The sequence below is a fragment of the Eleutherodactylus coqui genome, chromosome 6 (assembly GCF_035609145.1).
Source record: "Eleutherodactylus coqui strain aEleCoq1 chromosome 6, aEleCoq1.hap1, whole genome shotgun sequence".
NCBI lineage: Eukaryota > Metazoa > Chordata > Amphibia > Anura > Eleutherodactylidae > Eleutherodactylus > Eleutherodactylus coqui.
The window spans coordinates 104,943,195-104,958,878 of NC_089842.1; the positions used below are offsets into that span (position 1 = coordinate 104,943,195).

At 43.5% G+C, this 15,684-nt stretch overlaps 1 protein-coding gene across 5 annotated transcripts in view; it reads right to left on the reverse strand.

The window, feature by feature from the left end:
• ACOT7 (acyl-CoA thioesterase 7) overlaps positions 1-15,684 on the reverse strand; it is a 176,990-nt gene that overhangs the window by 137,091 nt on the left and 24,215 nt on the right. For all 5 annotated transcript variants that reach the window (XM_066607329.1, XM_066607327.1, XM_066607331.1 and 2 more), the window contains one exon: positions 4,345-4,462. In XM_066607329.1, coding sequence (XP_066463426.1) covers positions 4,345-4,462 — 118 coding nt within the window. The remainder of the gene's footprint in view (positions 1-4,344; positions 4,463-15,684) is intronic.

Genomic DNA, 15,684 nt, shown 5'->3' on the forward strand with positions numbered 1-15,684 from the left:
TCAAGGCAACAGTGCTGAACCACCATGCCTGTTCTTCCTTCTATGAAGGAGGAAAAGGAGAATAGCAAGAATAAAACACAAGGAACACACAAACTCCATGCAGATGTTGCCCTTGGTTAGCTTTGAACTTAAACTCCTGCACTGCAAGGCATCATTGCTAATGACTGAGTTACCATGATTCTCCTTCCTTTTCCCCCTACCTCTTGCTCCTTCAGAGGAGAAAGAGAAGAAGAATGTGAATGAGAAGAAGGAGATGGGAAAGAAAGAAATGGAGAAGGATGATATTGAGGACAAGGAAATGATCTTCTCCTCTTCCTCCATAAAAAGAAGAAGCAGTAGGAGGAAGAAGGAAAAGTAGCTTGACGACTCAGTGATTCCATTATTGCCTTGCAGTGCTGGGGTTCACATCTCACCAAGGACAACAACTGTATGGAGTCTGTGTGCACACTTTGCGATTCTTCTTGTTCTTCTCATTCATTGTTCTCTGGAGGACAAGAACAATTATGGTGGCTCCATCATTAATACTGTTATCTTGCAGTACTGGAGTTCTAGGTTCAAATCTGACCATAAGGAACATCTGTATGAAGTTTTTCAAAGCTAATGCAGAAGTTACCCTTGGCGAAATTTAAACCTAGGACCCCAGCAATGCAAGGCAACTGTGTTAACCACTGAACCATGTTCATTGAAGAGGCACCAACACCTCCATGCAAGTGTCCTAAGAGGAGTGCAGAAACCTCATGTCGTGCAGATGGGCAACATCCATTGTTGTTCGCTCACCTCTACCAGGCTGCACAAGAAAACGGATCTATTTTCAATGCTGAAAGAAGTTTTGCATATTTTTGCTTTTAGTGAAATGAATCAGCCGAAAAACGCTAGTGTGAACATAGGTCTTACTGACAGCAACTCTAGATTTTGAAAATGGCAAAAAAACGAGCTGCTCCTTGGAGTTGGGGAAGATTTTCTTTGTTTGTCAAAGTTGTTAACATAACTTGCTTGTTTTGATCAAGGGGGTTACATAATAATTATTGGGTGTAAACGCATTTAGTGACAGAACAATCAACAATAAATCACTGATTGGATCTTTCATGTTATCCAAAAGATCACTGCCTGTTTACTATGAATGGAGGCCAGTGGCCTGAACGATCCCAGGCGACTCTGCCTTCATTCACTGAACGATGATTTCTTTTGTGTGAAAGCACAGGGGCGATCATCCCTGGAAAAAAGGGTGTAAAGTTGTCAAAAGACCTTCTATGTGCTCATCACACCCAATATGGCCACCATAACAGCTACCCGACTGCTGTGACTCCAATTAACTTCAAAAGCAGGGTTCCCATACCCCCACCCATATCAATGGCCAACTGAGGCCCATTAGATTTCCCTTGTATGAGCATTTGAATAAGACCATATATAGGGGATGCGGTTGCACCCGGGCCCAGGAGCTTTAGGGGCCCCATAAGGCCTCTCTTCTCCATATAGGGAGCCCAGTACTATGAATAAAGCATTATAGTTGGGGGCCTGTTACAGGTTTTGTATTGAGGCCCAGAAGCTTCAAGTTACGCCTCTGCATGATGGCATCATCCTACACGAACCTGTCATATGTGCGCTTCTCAAGAAAATTAATGGGGTTTGCTCAGTTTTCAGTGATGACCAGTCCTCAGGCTGGTGCTGTTGGCACATGTTTCTGCTTCTACCGTATTGTCGCAGCCATGGTTTACATGCACCTGTGCATTTATGTGTTGGATGTGCAAACCTTGTGTTTTCTGTTGCATTTACATTTGCGGAGCAATGGCTGCCTCCACTTGTGTCATGCAAACCTCCCACACATCTGCCCCAAACGTTTTTAATTAGACTAGAGAGCGTGATGTCCTACTTTCCCTGTTTTCATTTGAAGGCTCATACCCAAAGAGAGGTGCTAAAAGGTAGAAAACCCATCTTTCCCAAGTCATTTTAATTATACCATCTAGCCTGGTATCCTGCTACTCTTAATCAATTTGAGGCTCAGGCCCAAAGAGAGGTATCTGTTAGAGATAGGACTTGGTGGATGTGGCAGATGGGCCCACATGCTTTGATCAAAATATGTGCTAAGAACCTTGCATTTTTATGCAGCTAGTATTTACAAGAGGTTCTATTATGGCATTGGTGTATTTCTGCTGGGAAGGACTACGGCCATTGGTTATAGTGAAGTCCACCCTCAACGTCAATGGGTACAGAGGCATTCTGGACAATGTGGCATCACCTACCGCGCAGCTATACTTTTGGACAGCTCCGTGTCTCTATCAATATGACCTAGCCCCATGTGATACAGCATGTAGTGTTCAGGCACCGTATGAGGAGCAGAATGTATGAAAACTCCATTGGCCAGCACAAAGTCCGGATCTCAATCTCATCAAGCATATTTGGAACTAACTAGAATGCTGTATCCATGCACACCCAATACAGCCATCATCCCCCACATCACTAACTCAAGCTCTCTTCAAGGATCGAAGGCAAATCCTGCACACATCTATCGAAATTTTTGTGGAATGCAGCCTAGGAGGTCACTGCAGTCATTGTGGCCAAAGGCGGCCCAACACTGTACTGAAAAATGTGAATAAAATAGGATTTCATCACTTTCTGTGTGTGTACCAAAACCTGTCAATGTAGTAAACATATATTACACTTTATGATATACAAAATGTCTATATTTTATACTTTTCATGTCTCTGTTTAACTCTACAGACAAAAGCTATATCTGAACATCACTCTCTCCATGCACTCCAAACATATGACAAACATGGATGCACGCCTCCTCTGTGGGGATAATCCTGATTACCCAACCATATAAATCAGAAGAAGTAGAAGGCTGTGGCAAAAAAGGATCTTTTTATTCCAAAAAAGCAGGTGCGATGTATTGGTTTAGCGTAGACTTTTTCAAGCATAAAAGAATACAAATAAATGTAAAATAATAAATAAATAAAAATAGTAAAAAAGTACTTTTTAGCGCACTTTCCTCTATTTGATATCTTTGTATCTCTAATGACCTGTCCTATAAGTTGAACTTATTTTTTTTCTTTTATAGCATTTGCTGTACAGAATAAAAAGTAATAAAGCTGCAAAACAACAAAAAATATAGCCAAAATGCAATAAAATTGATTTTAAAAAAGCTATATGTACTCCAAAATGGTACCAAAAAAAAAAACTACAAGTCGTCACACAAAAACAAGTCCTCACAGAGTTCCATCAATAGAAAAATGAAAATCTTCTGGGACTTTGAATGCAGCGATGCAGAATTATTATTATTATTTTTTTTAACAAGGGCGTTTTTATTGTGCAAAAAGGGAAAAGCCCCCCCAAAAACATAATTTCCATATTGAATAGATTGTATCAATGCGCAGAATTTTTTTTAATCATGTTATTGATGCTGCATAATTAAGGCCCAATGTCAACAGGCGGATCTGATTTGCGGAATCCATGCGGAACATCCGCAAATCAAGCTGCCCATAGGGATTTATAGGCGTCCGTAAGTGAAATAAAGCATGCTGTGAAGGAAAGATAAGACCCGCAGAAGACCCGGATGGGGGGTCACAGGCAGGGTCAGATTTCACTGCGGGCTCCCGCATGGGGTATCCAATCTAACAGTGGACATGAGGCCTTACACTGTGTATATAAAAGGAACAAAAAACAATGACAGAAGTGGTCTTTTATTATCCTGCCCACCAAAAAAAATTAATATAGGTTATACAATACATTATATGTACCCCCAAAAATGGTACAAAAAAAACTACAGCTCACTACACAAAAAAACAAGCCCTCATGTAGCCATGTTGATAGAAAAATAAAAAAAGTTATGGCTTTTAAAAAGTAAAGATGAAAATCCCTCAAAAATTGTTATGTCCAAAATAGGCCGTGTTACTAAAGGGTTAAGCAGGCAAAGAAGAGGAAGTTTTCAACAGGCTGCATCAGGGAGTGTTCAATGACCTGATGAAAGCCAAGGGTCATATGGTCTTATTAAAGTCCATGTCTATGGGGACTTGGCACAATACCACAATGTACTTTTCTCACCCAGTAGATCCCAGCAGGACCCAAGTATATGAGATAGTCTGGATAGTTACAGGTCTTGTTGCCACTTGGCTTTCCCTCTGGTGGAATAGCATGCACATTTAATCACTGAACGGGTTAACGGGGCTGTGAGGTTGACAGCTTTAGGGGCCTTAGGCAACAAAGTAGGGTCCTCCCGACTGCTATTTTAGAGACTTGCTTTTATAACTTCAGTACACATAATACTGCAATGTAGTGCACAGATAAACTGCCACATGCAACTCAACATTCATCATGCATCTATAATGCTAATTTGCTAATTCTTACCCCAGACTGGCTGTTACAATGGCGAGTGCTGATGATAGCGCCAGCCTCCTCAATCATCTTTAGAATGGTCCCTCCGTGTACATTTCCGGCAATGTTTGCGTCATCTGGGCGCATGATCCTGTTAGAAAAGGAAAAGAAAATACTGAATAAAACATTACACATATGAGATAATCGGTATTTCTATGGGATGCTTGTATGGGCAGTTTAATGTTGTGCGGATCCATCTGGCAGTTTACTAGATTAGTGCTTTCAGATTTAGGATCCGCTCACATGAAGCGGAAAGTGGTGCAGGTTTCTGCATTTATAAATGCGCGCCAAAATCTGTATTATTTCTGCACCAAAAATCGCTGCAGAGTGTGCACCACGGATGTGGATTCACAGTCGATAGAAGGGGTTCAATAGAAGGGGTTAATTTGCTGTGGATGTGCACTGAAATATGCGTCAAAATCTGTATCAATGGTGCGGTTTCTGATGCAGATTTGGGAGGGGGGATTGTCTGCTGCGGATTCTCTTCTGCTCATTCTCATGTCAGAATTCCACGTGTCAATATTCCACACATGGATTTTGCCAATTGGCAGGGCAAATTCCGTGCACGGATCGGTGCCAAAGAACGTGGCAGAAAACCACAGATTTTGATGCATTTTTTTTTAGGTGGAGTTCGCTGCAGAAAATTCCGCGGTTAGTTCCGTCGTGTGGACATGCCCTTAAAATGTATATGTAGGCAAGGCAAAGCTTAGAGTTCACGCTGCCCTTGGCACTTTCAGTGTTCATGACCCCTATTGACGAGTCAGCGATGTCCATGCACTTTAGCTAGCTGTTGACCAAATACTCATTAGGAGGATGAGCATCCTTCTCAACTCCCCTGTGCACATGCACATTCGGCCAATAGTGCCAGGGTTTTTGTTGGAGAGAGGGAAAAAAGCGGCTATCAGATGCCTCTCGCAGTGGCGTATCTTCATGGGAACATATATATGGCTACAGAACCAAGCTTACTACATAGAAACGAGTACCAGAACCAAGCTTACTACATAGACACAGGTACTAGAACCAAGCTTACTACATAGACACGGGTACCAGAACCAAGCTTACTACATAGACACAGGTACCAGAACCAAGCTTACTACATAGACACGGGTACCAGAACCAAGCTTACTACATAGACACAGGTACCAGAACCAAGCTTACTACATAGACACGGGTACCAGAACCAAGCTTACTACATAGACACAGGTACCAGAACCAAGCTTACTACATAGACACGGGTACCAGAACCAAGCTTACATCTGCAACTTTCAAGAAAAAAAAATAGACATCACCACTGTCAATAAAATAACGGATCCATCAAAAACTGCAGATAGTAGACATACAGTTGGACCCCCTTTTTGTAGTATACTGTACCTTGATACATATGAAAACATGGTAGAAATCTCACAAAGTTACAGGTTTTCATAAATGCCCCACACAATGTATTCTCACACACAGCGATGCGCTTTTACATCCATGCAGAGGCATACATAACAGTGGATCTTGCAAATACATAGCTTTTAGGGTCCAGACGTAGTGTAATACATTGCATATTTTCTGATGTGAATCCAAAGAGAAAAAATATCCAAAATAGCGCTTCACGGGATGAAGAAGAATAGTGTGTATATATATTTCTTTCACCACAAGGTGAAATTTTATTGCAACGCATTTCTGCCCGCTAGGGGGCCTTTTTCAAGCATAGGTACACACTATTTTTCTTCATCCCGTGAAGCGCTATTTTGGATATTTTTTCTCTTTGGATTCTTATCTACACTGGGTTTCCTATCATTGGGGACCCCAGACATCCAAGCAGCTCTCCAGCCAGGATTGGGAAGAAGGATCAATTAACTTACAGGCTATCCAGGATTTGGAGGTACTAGTGAGTCATCCCACAGTTTGGGATCCTCACTTAGTGCCGAGTAAGTCCCATATTTCGTTTTATTCATTTCCACAATTCCATTTTATACTGAAGGAGCGCTATTCTGATCCCAGCATTATTGTCATATTTTCTGATGTGGACTTGCATGCAGAATATATGCAGCGTGATACAATACAAGCAATGTGAACGAGATTTCAAGAAACTCATCCAAAAGCTGCGCAAAAATTTCTGCAGCGTAAAATTAACCTACTGTGCGGATGTTAAATCCACGGCATGTTGATTTATCCTGTGGATTTCACCCTGTCAAAAGAGCAGATGAATTCTGCTGCTAATTCACATTAAAGTATGTGGCAAACCTGCAGGTAAGACATATGGATTTTGCTATGGATTCCTTTCAGGCTTTACTGTGGAGCTGTGGCACAGTCTGCAGAGGATATTCTGCTGAGAACAATACCTGTCATGCGGATGTATAGTTGCACATACACAGGCTGCTTTATACATACTGTACAGGAGTTTTTACATGCAAACAGATGAACTTCATATATATATATATATATATATATATATACACAGGCATCAGTGGTTATGCGGCTGGTAACCAGCTGGGGCAAAGGGGAAGAAGAGGCTGCTCACATGATAGAGGCTAGTGCTAGGACACCTGTCCCTCCTTCCCCATGGCAGCCATCAGTGGTGCTGCAGTAGAGCTGCGACAGCTGCAGCCTGCTAACAACTGAACAGAAGCCAGTGGGTGGCTGTGGAGTCCCAGGCGCCCCTACCCTTACTAAAATAATTCACCAGCCATCAGTGTGAGGCAGTAGTCTGAAGGAGGGGGGCAAGGCTGATGAAATAGAAATAAAAAATTTTCAGGCTGCACCTGGGGCTGATCCCTGCCTAGTGGCAAATACAGCCCTGTATGTAGGTCTGTGAGATTTTCAGGCAGCTCTAGTGTTATGACCTTGCAGAAGCTTAAAGATGACCCATCACTAGAAAGAATTAGTGAGGCTGGCTGAATGCTTTGCAGCTGAATCCATCCCCCCTTTTTCCCCCATGACACTCACCTCCCTTTACACGGACGGGCTTCTCTTAGCTCTGGCTCCTAACACTCGATGTATCAATGGTCCGCACTGTTCACTCTCCGACGCTGACATCACTCGACACAGTAAGGGTATGTTCACATGGCAGAACTCACAGCGGACTTTTCACCTCTAAAAACCATGTCAAAATCCACGGCTTTTTTCTGCAGATTTTGGCGCACATCTGCATGTGGACTTGGTCCTGTCAATGGGCAAAAGCCACATGTGGAATTCTGAGGCAGAAACGCTATTTTCTAGTGTCGGAATTCCGCATGCAGATTTTGCCCATTGACAGGGCAGAATTTGCATGGAGATATGCGCCAAAAAACTCGGATTTTGACATGGTTTTTGGAGGTGGAATTTCTGTGACGATTCTGCTATGTGAACATACCCATAGAGGGCCAGGAGCCTGACCTCAGAATATCCTTCAGAGCGAAAGGAGGAGAGTGAAAAAATTTTTTAAAAATGGGGAATAGAGTCAGTGGCGCCACAGCTGCGGAGCCATACAGCCAGCCTTACAGATTCTATTCAGTGACAGGCGCTCTTTAATTTCTCAATACACCTTAGATAGCTACCGTGTTTCCCCGAAAATAAGACAGTGTCTTATATTAATTTTTGTTCAAAAAGGTTTAACTTTTTTACATGTATAGCTGCCTGGACACTATTTAAATTGACTTTTTAAATTAACTGTTAGCAGGGCTTAATTTTGGAGTAGGGCTTATATTTCAAGCATCCTCAAAAAGCCTGAAAAATCATTTTGCATCCTCAAAAATTCTGGAAAATCATGCTATGTCTTATTTTCAGGGTATGTCTTATTTGTAGGGAAACAGTGTAATTCAACTGATGTTCAATTAATCTATATGGGCACCTGTATGAATGGGTGCTGTGGCATAAATGGCATAGTAAGTCAGGTATTGGGAGAATGTAGAGCTCCATTCGAGGCAAAAACTGAATTTTCCTTCGCTTGTCTATTTACACTTCAACTAGGATTTCCCACTATAATAATTGACAGCATACCATAGGATATAAGTAGGACTGGCAGCAGTCTGACCTCTGGGACATCCATAAAAAAAAATTTAGGCACACTTTTTTTGGGACAAAAAAGATTGCTACTTTTTCAAGTTTTACGTCACATTTGCCACTTTTGCACAAAGTGAGTGAGACTTAAAGGGGTTTTCCGGCGAACAGTATCCATGATAGTTGCTCAACTGCGGTCTCCCACTTTCAGCGCCATAACACACAGGGAAGAGGAGCAGAACCTGTTGTTCCAACCCCTCTGTAGTGAGCGGTGCAACTTCTATTGATTGCACTGAGAGCTGCGCCTGCATTCACAAGTGCTGTTTTTGAAGGCTACTTCAAGGCTGGCTTCACACATGTGCGCCTCAGCGCTGCGTTTTTGCCGAATAAACAATGCTTTTTTGCGTGCATTTTACTGTACTTTAACTCTGCAAGGCATGTTCATTTGCGCGCTGCAAACAAACGCACCGACTGAAATGGCTAATGAGTTTCAGATGTGTACAATTCCACAGTGTTTCAAGTCATCTCTTTGCATATTGCGCTCATTTACACACCCTATCATCGCGATTGGCCATCAATATCTGATCAGTGTGGGTCTGATCCCTGAAAACCTCACCAACCAGCTGTTTAAAGGGGCTGCAGTGTACAGATGAGCGCTGTGGCCTCAATGTTTCATACGGAGCATGACCATCTTCATACTCAGAATGCCGTATTTTCCCCAGCGGCTATTGTATTTCAGATATTGATGGCTTTTCCTAAGGATAAGTCATCCATTTTTACGAAGCGGAAAACCCCTTTAATGTCTCAGATCTTCACCAGTTTTAAGATCTCTGTTTGCTTTAAATGAAAAAAACATTTTTACTAGAGACTGAAAACCTGTTGCCCCAGCAGGGGGGGCACTTTGTGGTCATCTTAGATTTTGTCGATCGACCAGAATAGAGAGTGGCTACAAAAGACATTTCTAGCTTTGAAGCATCCAGCATGCTCAACCAACCTCAGAAGCAATATGCCAATCAGAGGCGTAACTATAGAGGGTGCAGGGGATGCAGTTGCTTTTAGGTATCAAACATTGTATTGAACAGCAACGCATACGCTCAACCACATGCTTCATACAGACTCCCTCTTAACGCACTTGCATGGTTGAACAGAACAAGGAACTGGGATTGGAAGCAGGGGCGTAACTATAGGGGATGCAGGGGATGCCGTTGCACCCGGGCCCAGGAGCCTTAGGGGGCCCATAAGGCCTCTCTTCTCCATATAAGGAGCCCAGTACAATGAATAAAGCATTATAGTTGGGGGCCCTGTTACAGGTTTTGCATTGGGGCCCAGAAGCTTCAAGTTATGCCTCTGTGCAGCATGGTTTAGGTATGGGTACGGGTACAGATACAGATAGAGGGGGGCCCCAGCTCACCTTTTGCATCAGGGCCCCTGAGCCTTTAGTTACGCCCCTGATGCCAATCCTTAGCATGCAATCACCAGGCTGCAAAATTGCCATAGAGAAGTAAAATCTATAAGAAAGTACATAAAGATCTGCACACTACCTTGCAAGTATATCTTCCATCTAGACAGAAAGCAGTGGTGAGGCAGCATGCAAGCAGTCAGGGCAGGGGATGACTGATGTCTCCAGCTTACTGTGAATATGCATGTAACCGTGATGTCAGGGTGACGTCACAGACTCCGGTTAACCACATGTGCAGGATATGAATGGTGCTGGGAACAACGTGCAAACCAAGGCTACGCTGCAGCCAATCACAATGCCCCAGTGTTTCCATGGCAACTTAGTAGCTAAATTATCGGAGCTGCAGATGGAGACGGCTTCCTGAAAATTTTTGTGCAACAAGTACGGAAACAGTGATACAAAATTGCAAAATCATGCCAAATGCTACAGTATCATATTAACCTTCCCCACAGTTATACTGTTAATCATAATATTAGTCGGGGGGGGGGGGGGGGGTTGAGGATCATCTCTTCTTAATAAGAGCACCTAGGAGGTGAGTGAGCCTTATAAGGCCATGCATGCTCCTCTGGGAAATATATGCAAATAAGGAAGATGGAACATTACCTCTGCAGCGCCACCGATTGGATGGCAGCATTCCTGCAAATCAATGTCCTACCCTTTATACAGGTCAAACCAGAATCCATACACAGGCAGCTGTATAGGGGGTTTTGCCCCTCATCAAAGTGCAGTAGGATACTGGCTTGGCTAGTGAGAGGCCTATGATGCAAGTCGAGAGGTGTCCCCTCTCCTTCAAGGTGCTATCCGTAAGGAGAGATGATACCCCTCCTGACCCAAGTCATAGTCATCTCACTAGGTTTGAACCTAGGACCCCAGAACTGCAAGATGACAGTGCTAACCACTGAGCCACTTTATTGCTTGGACGATCATGAAGAGCAACACTAGGGTTTGGAGCATGCATATTTTTTTCTAATCCAGAACAACCAGTTAAGTGTCACACCATCAATTAGTGTTGATTTGGTGTGAATTTTGATGCAGATTGAGGGCGCCTACCCACTTGCGATTTTTTTTCCTTTGCGTTTTTTCTGAAGAGCAATTAGAATTGAATGTGTTCCTGTCCACTTGCGTTTTTTTTTTCGGTCCGTTGCAATTTTTAACATAGGAACTGTCAGTTGCATATGTGTCCTTATTTTTCTCTTAACCCCTTGAGTGGCATGCCCGGAAATTTTCCGGGACGAGCTCCACTGCTCATAGCAACATAGCCCGGAAGATTTCCGGGCTATGTATCACTATGGGAGCTGCAGAGCACAATGCCACAAGCTGTGGCAGTGTGCTCTGCCTGCACAGACCCACAGAGAACAAAGCAAGGGCTTTGAAAAACCAGCAGAAGATATTGCCGATATGTCCGCAATCTCCTGCTTTGTTTACAGGTTGCCATAGAGACCATCGGCTTGTCAGAAGCAAGCTGATGGTCTCTGTGGCAGGGAGAGCTGGTTGTTAGCTGTCAGAGGACAGCTAGGTACTAGCTCTTACAGCAGAGATCAGAGAAAACCTCCGATCTCTGCTGTGTTAACCCTTTACATGCTGCAGTCTATGTGACTGCAGCATGTAAAGGGCTGTCACTGCAGCATGTAAAGGGCTGTCACCATCGGACCCCCGGAATGTGATCAGGGGTCCTGTTGGGTCCCTGTGGAAGTCCCCTAAAGGGACAAAAAAAAAAATTTAAAAAAAAAGTAAAAAAAATTATTAAAAAAATAATAAAAACACTTGTCTCCCTTTCCTTTGTAAAAAATCTAAAATACAATCACACATGTGGTATCCGTGTGCGTCGTAATGACCCAGAGGAGGAAGTTAATACATTATTTAACCCCTTAATGACATGGCCCCTTTTTTTCTTTTTTCCCCATTTCTTTTTTTCCTCCCCCCTGTTTAAAAAAATCACAACTTGTCCCGCAAAAAACAAGCCCTCACATGGCCATGTCAATGGAAAAATGAAAAAGTTATGGCTCTTGAGACGCAACTGCAAAACTAGTTGAAATTCAATGATTAGACCATTTTAAAAAACCTGCCCTGGTGGGCACGACAGGGTGGTAGGAAACCCGCCACTCAAGGGGTTAATGCACCCATGAATGTCAATGGAAATTAACGGAAAAAAGGCGCAAAATGCCGCGAAAAACGCACGGAAAACGCTGCGTTTTTCACACACGAAAATCGCAAACGCCAGTGGGTAGGCGCCCTTACTGTGGATTTGACTTCTTCACTTGAAGGGCGCATCCAGGATAAGACGGCCGCACCTGCAGTGCGGACGATTCTCCGCACCGCCGGCAGAAAGAACACATGACCGGCTCCATCGCCGGTCATGTGTTCTTTTTTCCGGCGCTGCGGAGAGTCGTCCGGACTACAGGTGCGGCCGTCTTCTTCGTGCAGTAACATGGGCGCATTGGCGCCCGGATGCACCCGTGTGACTGAGCCCAGAGGAGTAAAATCCACTATGAAAATTGACATACTGCAGATGTAAGATCTGCAGCACAGGTCAATTCACACTATGGATTTTCTCCATAGCATATCAATGGGATTTCTAAAATCCCATCCACAATGCTTGTTCTGTAAATGCTGTGGATTTTCTGGAGCATTTTTCACCCGTGTGAACAAAGCCTTAATGTTCTAGAACCTCCTCAGCGGGTAGAAGACAAGGAGGAGTATGCAGCCGCAGATTCTTCAGTATGAGAGGAATAGGATGGGGAAACATCTTATTGGCTCATAGCATACAGAACATCTCCTACATCAAGAGCGAGGAAGCAGCAGAGGGAAGGAAAAAGTTGCAAAATTTAAAATGTTTCATAACCGTTTTGGCTTCATGACATTTAAAATACATCCGGTGACTAAAGAGTCAGCACAAGAGCCCCAGGAAACATAAAAACAAGGTTATGACAATTACTAGACAGAATTGTGAATATTAGGCTACTTTCATATCTGTGTTGTGGTTCCAGTTTCCTGCTCTGTTCTGGGAGCAGGAAAGGGGAATCCCCTGGCAAAACGTGTCCGTCCTACGACAGAACCATACATCGCTGAATGGACCCTATTGACTATAATGGGGTCTGTTTGGGGTCCACTCAGCTGTCCCACATTTTACCAGAAAGAAAAGGCGCTGCAAGCAGCTCTATTACTTCCTGTATTTTGTGCTGGATCTGCGACAGAACCTACAAATGGAGGGTCCAGCTCGGATGTGAACCCATCCTTATCAAGCGCTGATGATTGCTGGTATCACAGAGGTGCGAACTGCTGGGCATCTACTATGAACGGTTTTCCAGGGTTCTTTAGAAGAACTTAATTCATTGCTTATATAAAAGTTACCAAACTGTAATGGTTATAATTTGTTTAGAAATACCTCCGCTTGCTGTCAGTTTTGTGCTTAATTCCTCGACTCATCCATGGCTGCCATGTAATGCTACATATTCCCTGTAGTGGTCTCAGCAGGAGCAACACCTGCATATTGCTTTCCCCAGCAAAATAAGTTTTTTTCTAACCCTGTCAGAAGCAAGACCTGTGACAATCAGCTGATCTCCCTTGCAGAAACAAACTGAACAGGGTGCATTTTCATATGACAAACCCTATAGGATTTTCTTAAAAAACCCGTCACCTCAAAATCCATTTTTAAGCCTCCAGCACAGTGTAAGGGCTCAGTCACACAGGCGGTTTTTTTGACCGATTTGCAGATGCGCTTGCGATCTGCATCTATATATACCCAATGCTTTGCAATGGGATTGGTCACATGTCCGATTTTTATGTGGATGTGCCGAAAATTATATGACACAATGATTCACAGAACGCATGTAACTGCGTTCTGCGCAAATCGTTGTTCTTGTATATGAGCTCAATGGGGCCGGTCCATTGAGAACATATACTAAAGATCATTCTCCTGTCTCTGTAACAGCTGTGGCAGACGAGAACGATGTTCTCCAATTGAATTCAATGGAGCCGGCAATACAGCCGGCTCCAATGAAAGCATTGGGCTTCCGGCAAGCGCTGTATTAATTTTCAGGGAAGGGCTTCAAATATAAGCCCTTCCCTGAAAAGCCTCCAAAAAAAGCGTAAAAAAAAAATATATATATATACTCACCTTTTTGCTGCTGCCGGAGATCAGCCACGTCCGTCCGGATCTTCTCCTGAACTGCTTTCTGTAGTATTCAGCAGGTGGGGATTTAGAATCCCCGCCTGCTGAATGGGCAGTTATGAAATTACAGGTCGGAGACCACAATTTTCAGCACATACAAGCTCATACATAATAACTATTACAGGGATTACACCTTTGCACTTTACAGTTAAGGAGCTCTGGGTAAACTCCAATCCCAGTGAAGTTCAGAAGTCCAAGACCTGCAATGTACTGAGTGCCCTCATGATCATAGTCTTCTGGGTGACTTAAGTTCTATCAAATATTCAAGAAAAGTTGACTTTCACCACCATGAACCCAAATTTTAGGGTCAGTCCTTGTATTTCAGTGCAGGGACAATCCCATCTTCGCCTTATAACACGATCCAAGATCCATAGCAAACTGCGTCCAGCACTTGCAATCAAATATTCTTCCTTATTTGTTAAATATTAAAATTAATTACATCTTCGACTACATGCAGAGCATGTCCACATGCTTATGCCCAACTACAACCCAGGTGACTGCGGCACACAAGGAATTCCATCTGCAACCAGCATATTTGTACTTAATACTGTGTAGATGGTCTCGGAGGATATACAGTTTAGCCTCACCGTTTCCTGGGGACGGATACTATTCTTGAGTAAGCAGCTCTTTAGATACATCACTAGTTCAGTTGACCTTCCTTTCCAGGTAGGACACTACAGAAGCAGGAACTGGGTCAAAGAGGTGAACTCATATACACCTAATTGGACATGTTCTACCTACATTTGCTCAATGGAAGGAAGAAGACACCACTGTGCATGATCTTACGATATTCCAGCATGCATCTGTTAATATAATACTTCAATGGCAAAAACAGTAACAGCTACAGAACTCTCTAAAATCTTTCTTACTGTGATACGCCTAACTAGTTTCACCTTCTAACCAGGCATATCATGGAGAGAAGAGAGAAAGATCCTCTCTTCCCTTCGGTGATTGATGGCCATTGTAGAACTATGCAGATACACTATAATGAGGCTGCAGGCTGAGACTTCAGCATCATCCTGGTCGTTCACAATAGGGGCGTCAATAGGCTGCAGTTTCTTCCTGATGGGAACTGAGGGATTAGATTCTATTAGGCTAATTATGGTCCCCTTATCTTCCTTTACTGGTAACGGGACTATCAGACACTCATGGCTGGGCTTCTGCCATATCAGTTGTGGCGACGGCTGCATGTGGAAATAGGTCTAGTTTGGTGAGCACCACAGGATCTATGGATACGTGATGAAACCAGGAGGGATGACCATATTTTAGTCTCAATAATAAATGGAACAATGAAATTAATTTGTATCCTGACCCGTTAACCCCATGAGTGGCACACCCGGAAATTTTCCGGGAGGAGCTCCACTGCTCATAGCGATACAGCCCGGAAGATTTCCGGGCTATGTATCACTATGGGAGCTGCAGAGCACAATGCCACAAGCTGTGGCATTGTGCTCTGCCTGCACAGACCCACAGAGAGCAGTGCAAGGGCTTTGAAAAACCAGCAGAAGATATTGCAGATATGTCGGCAATCTCATGCACTGGTTTGTTTACAGGTTGCCATAGAGACCATCGGCTTGTCAGAAGCAAGCCGATGGTCTCTGTGGCAGGGAGAGCTGGTTGTTAGCTGTCAGAGGACAGCTAGGTACTAGCTCTTACAGCAGAGATCAGAGAAAACCTCCGATCTCTGCTGTGTTAACCCTTTACATGCTGCAGTCTA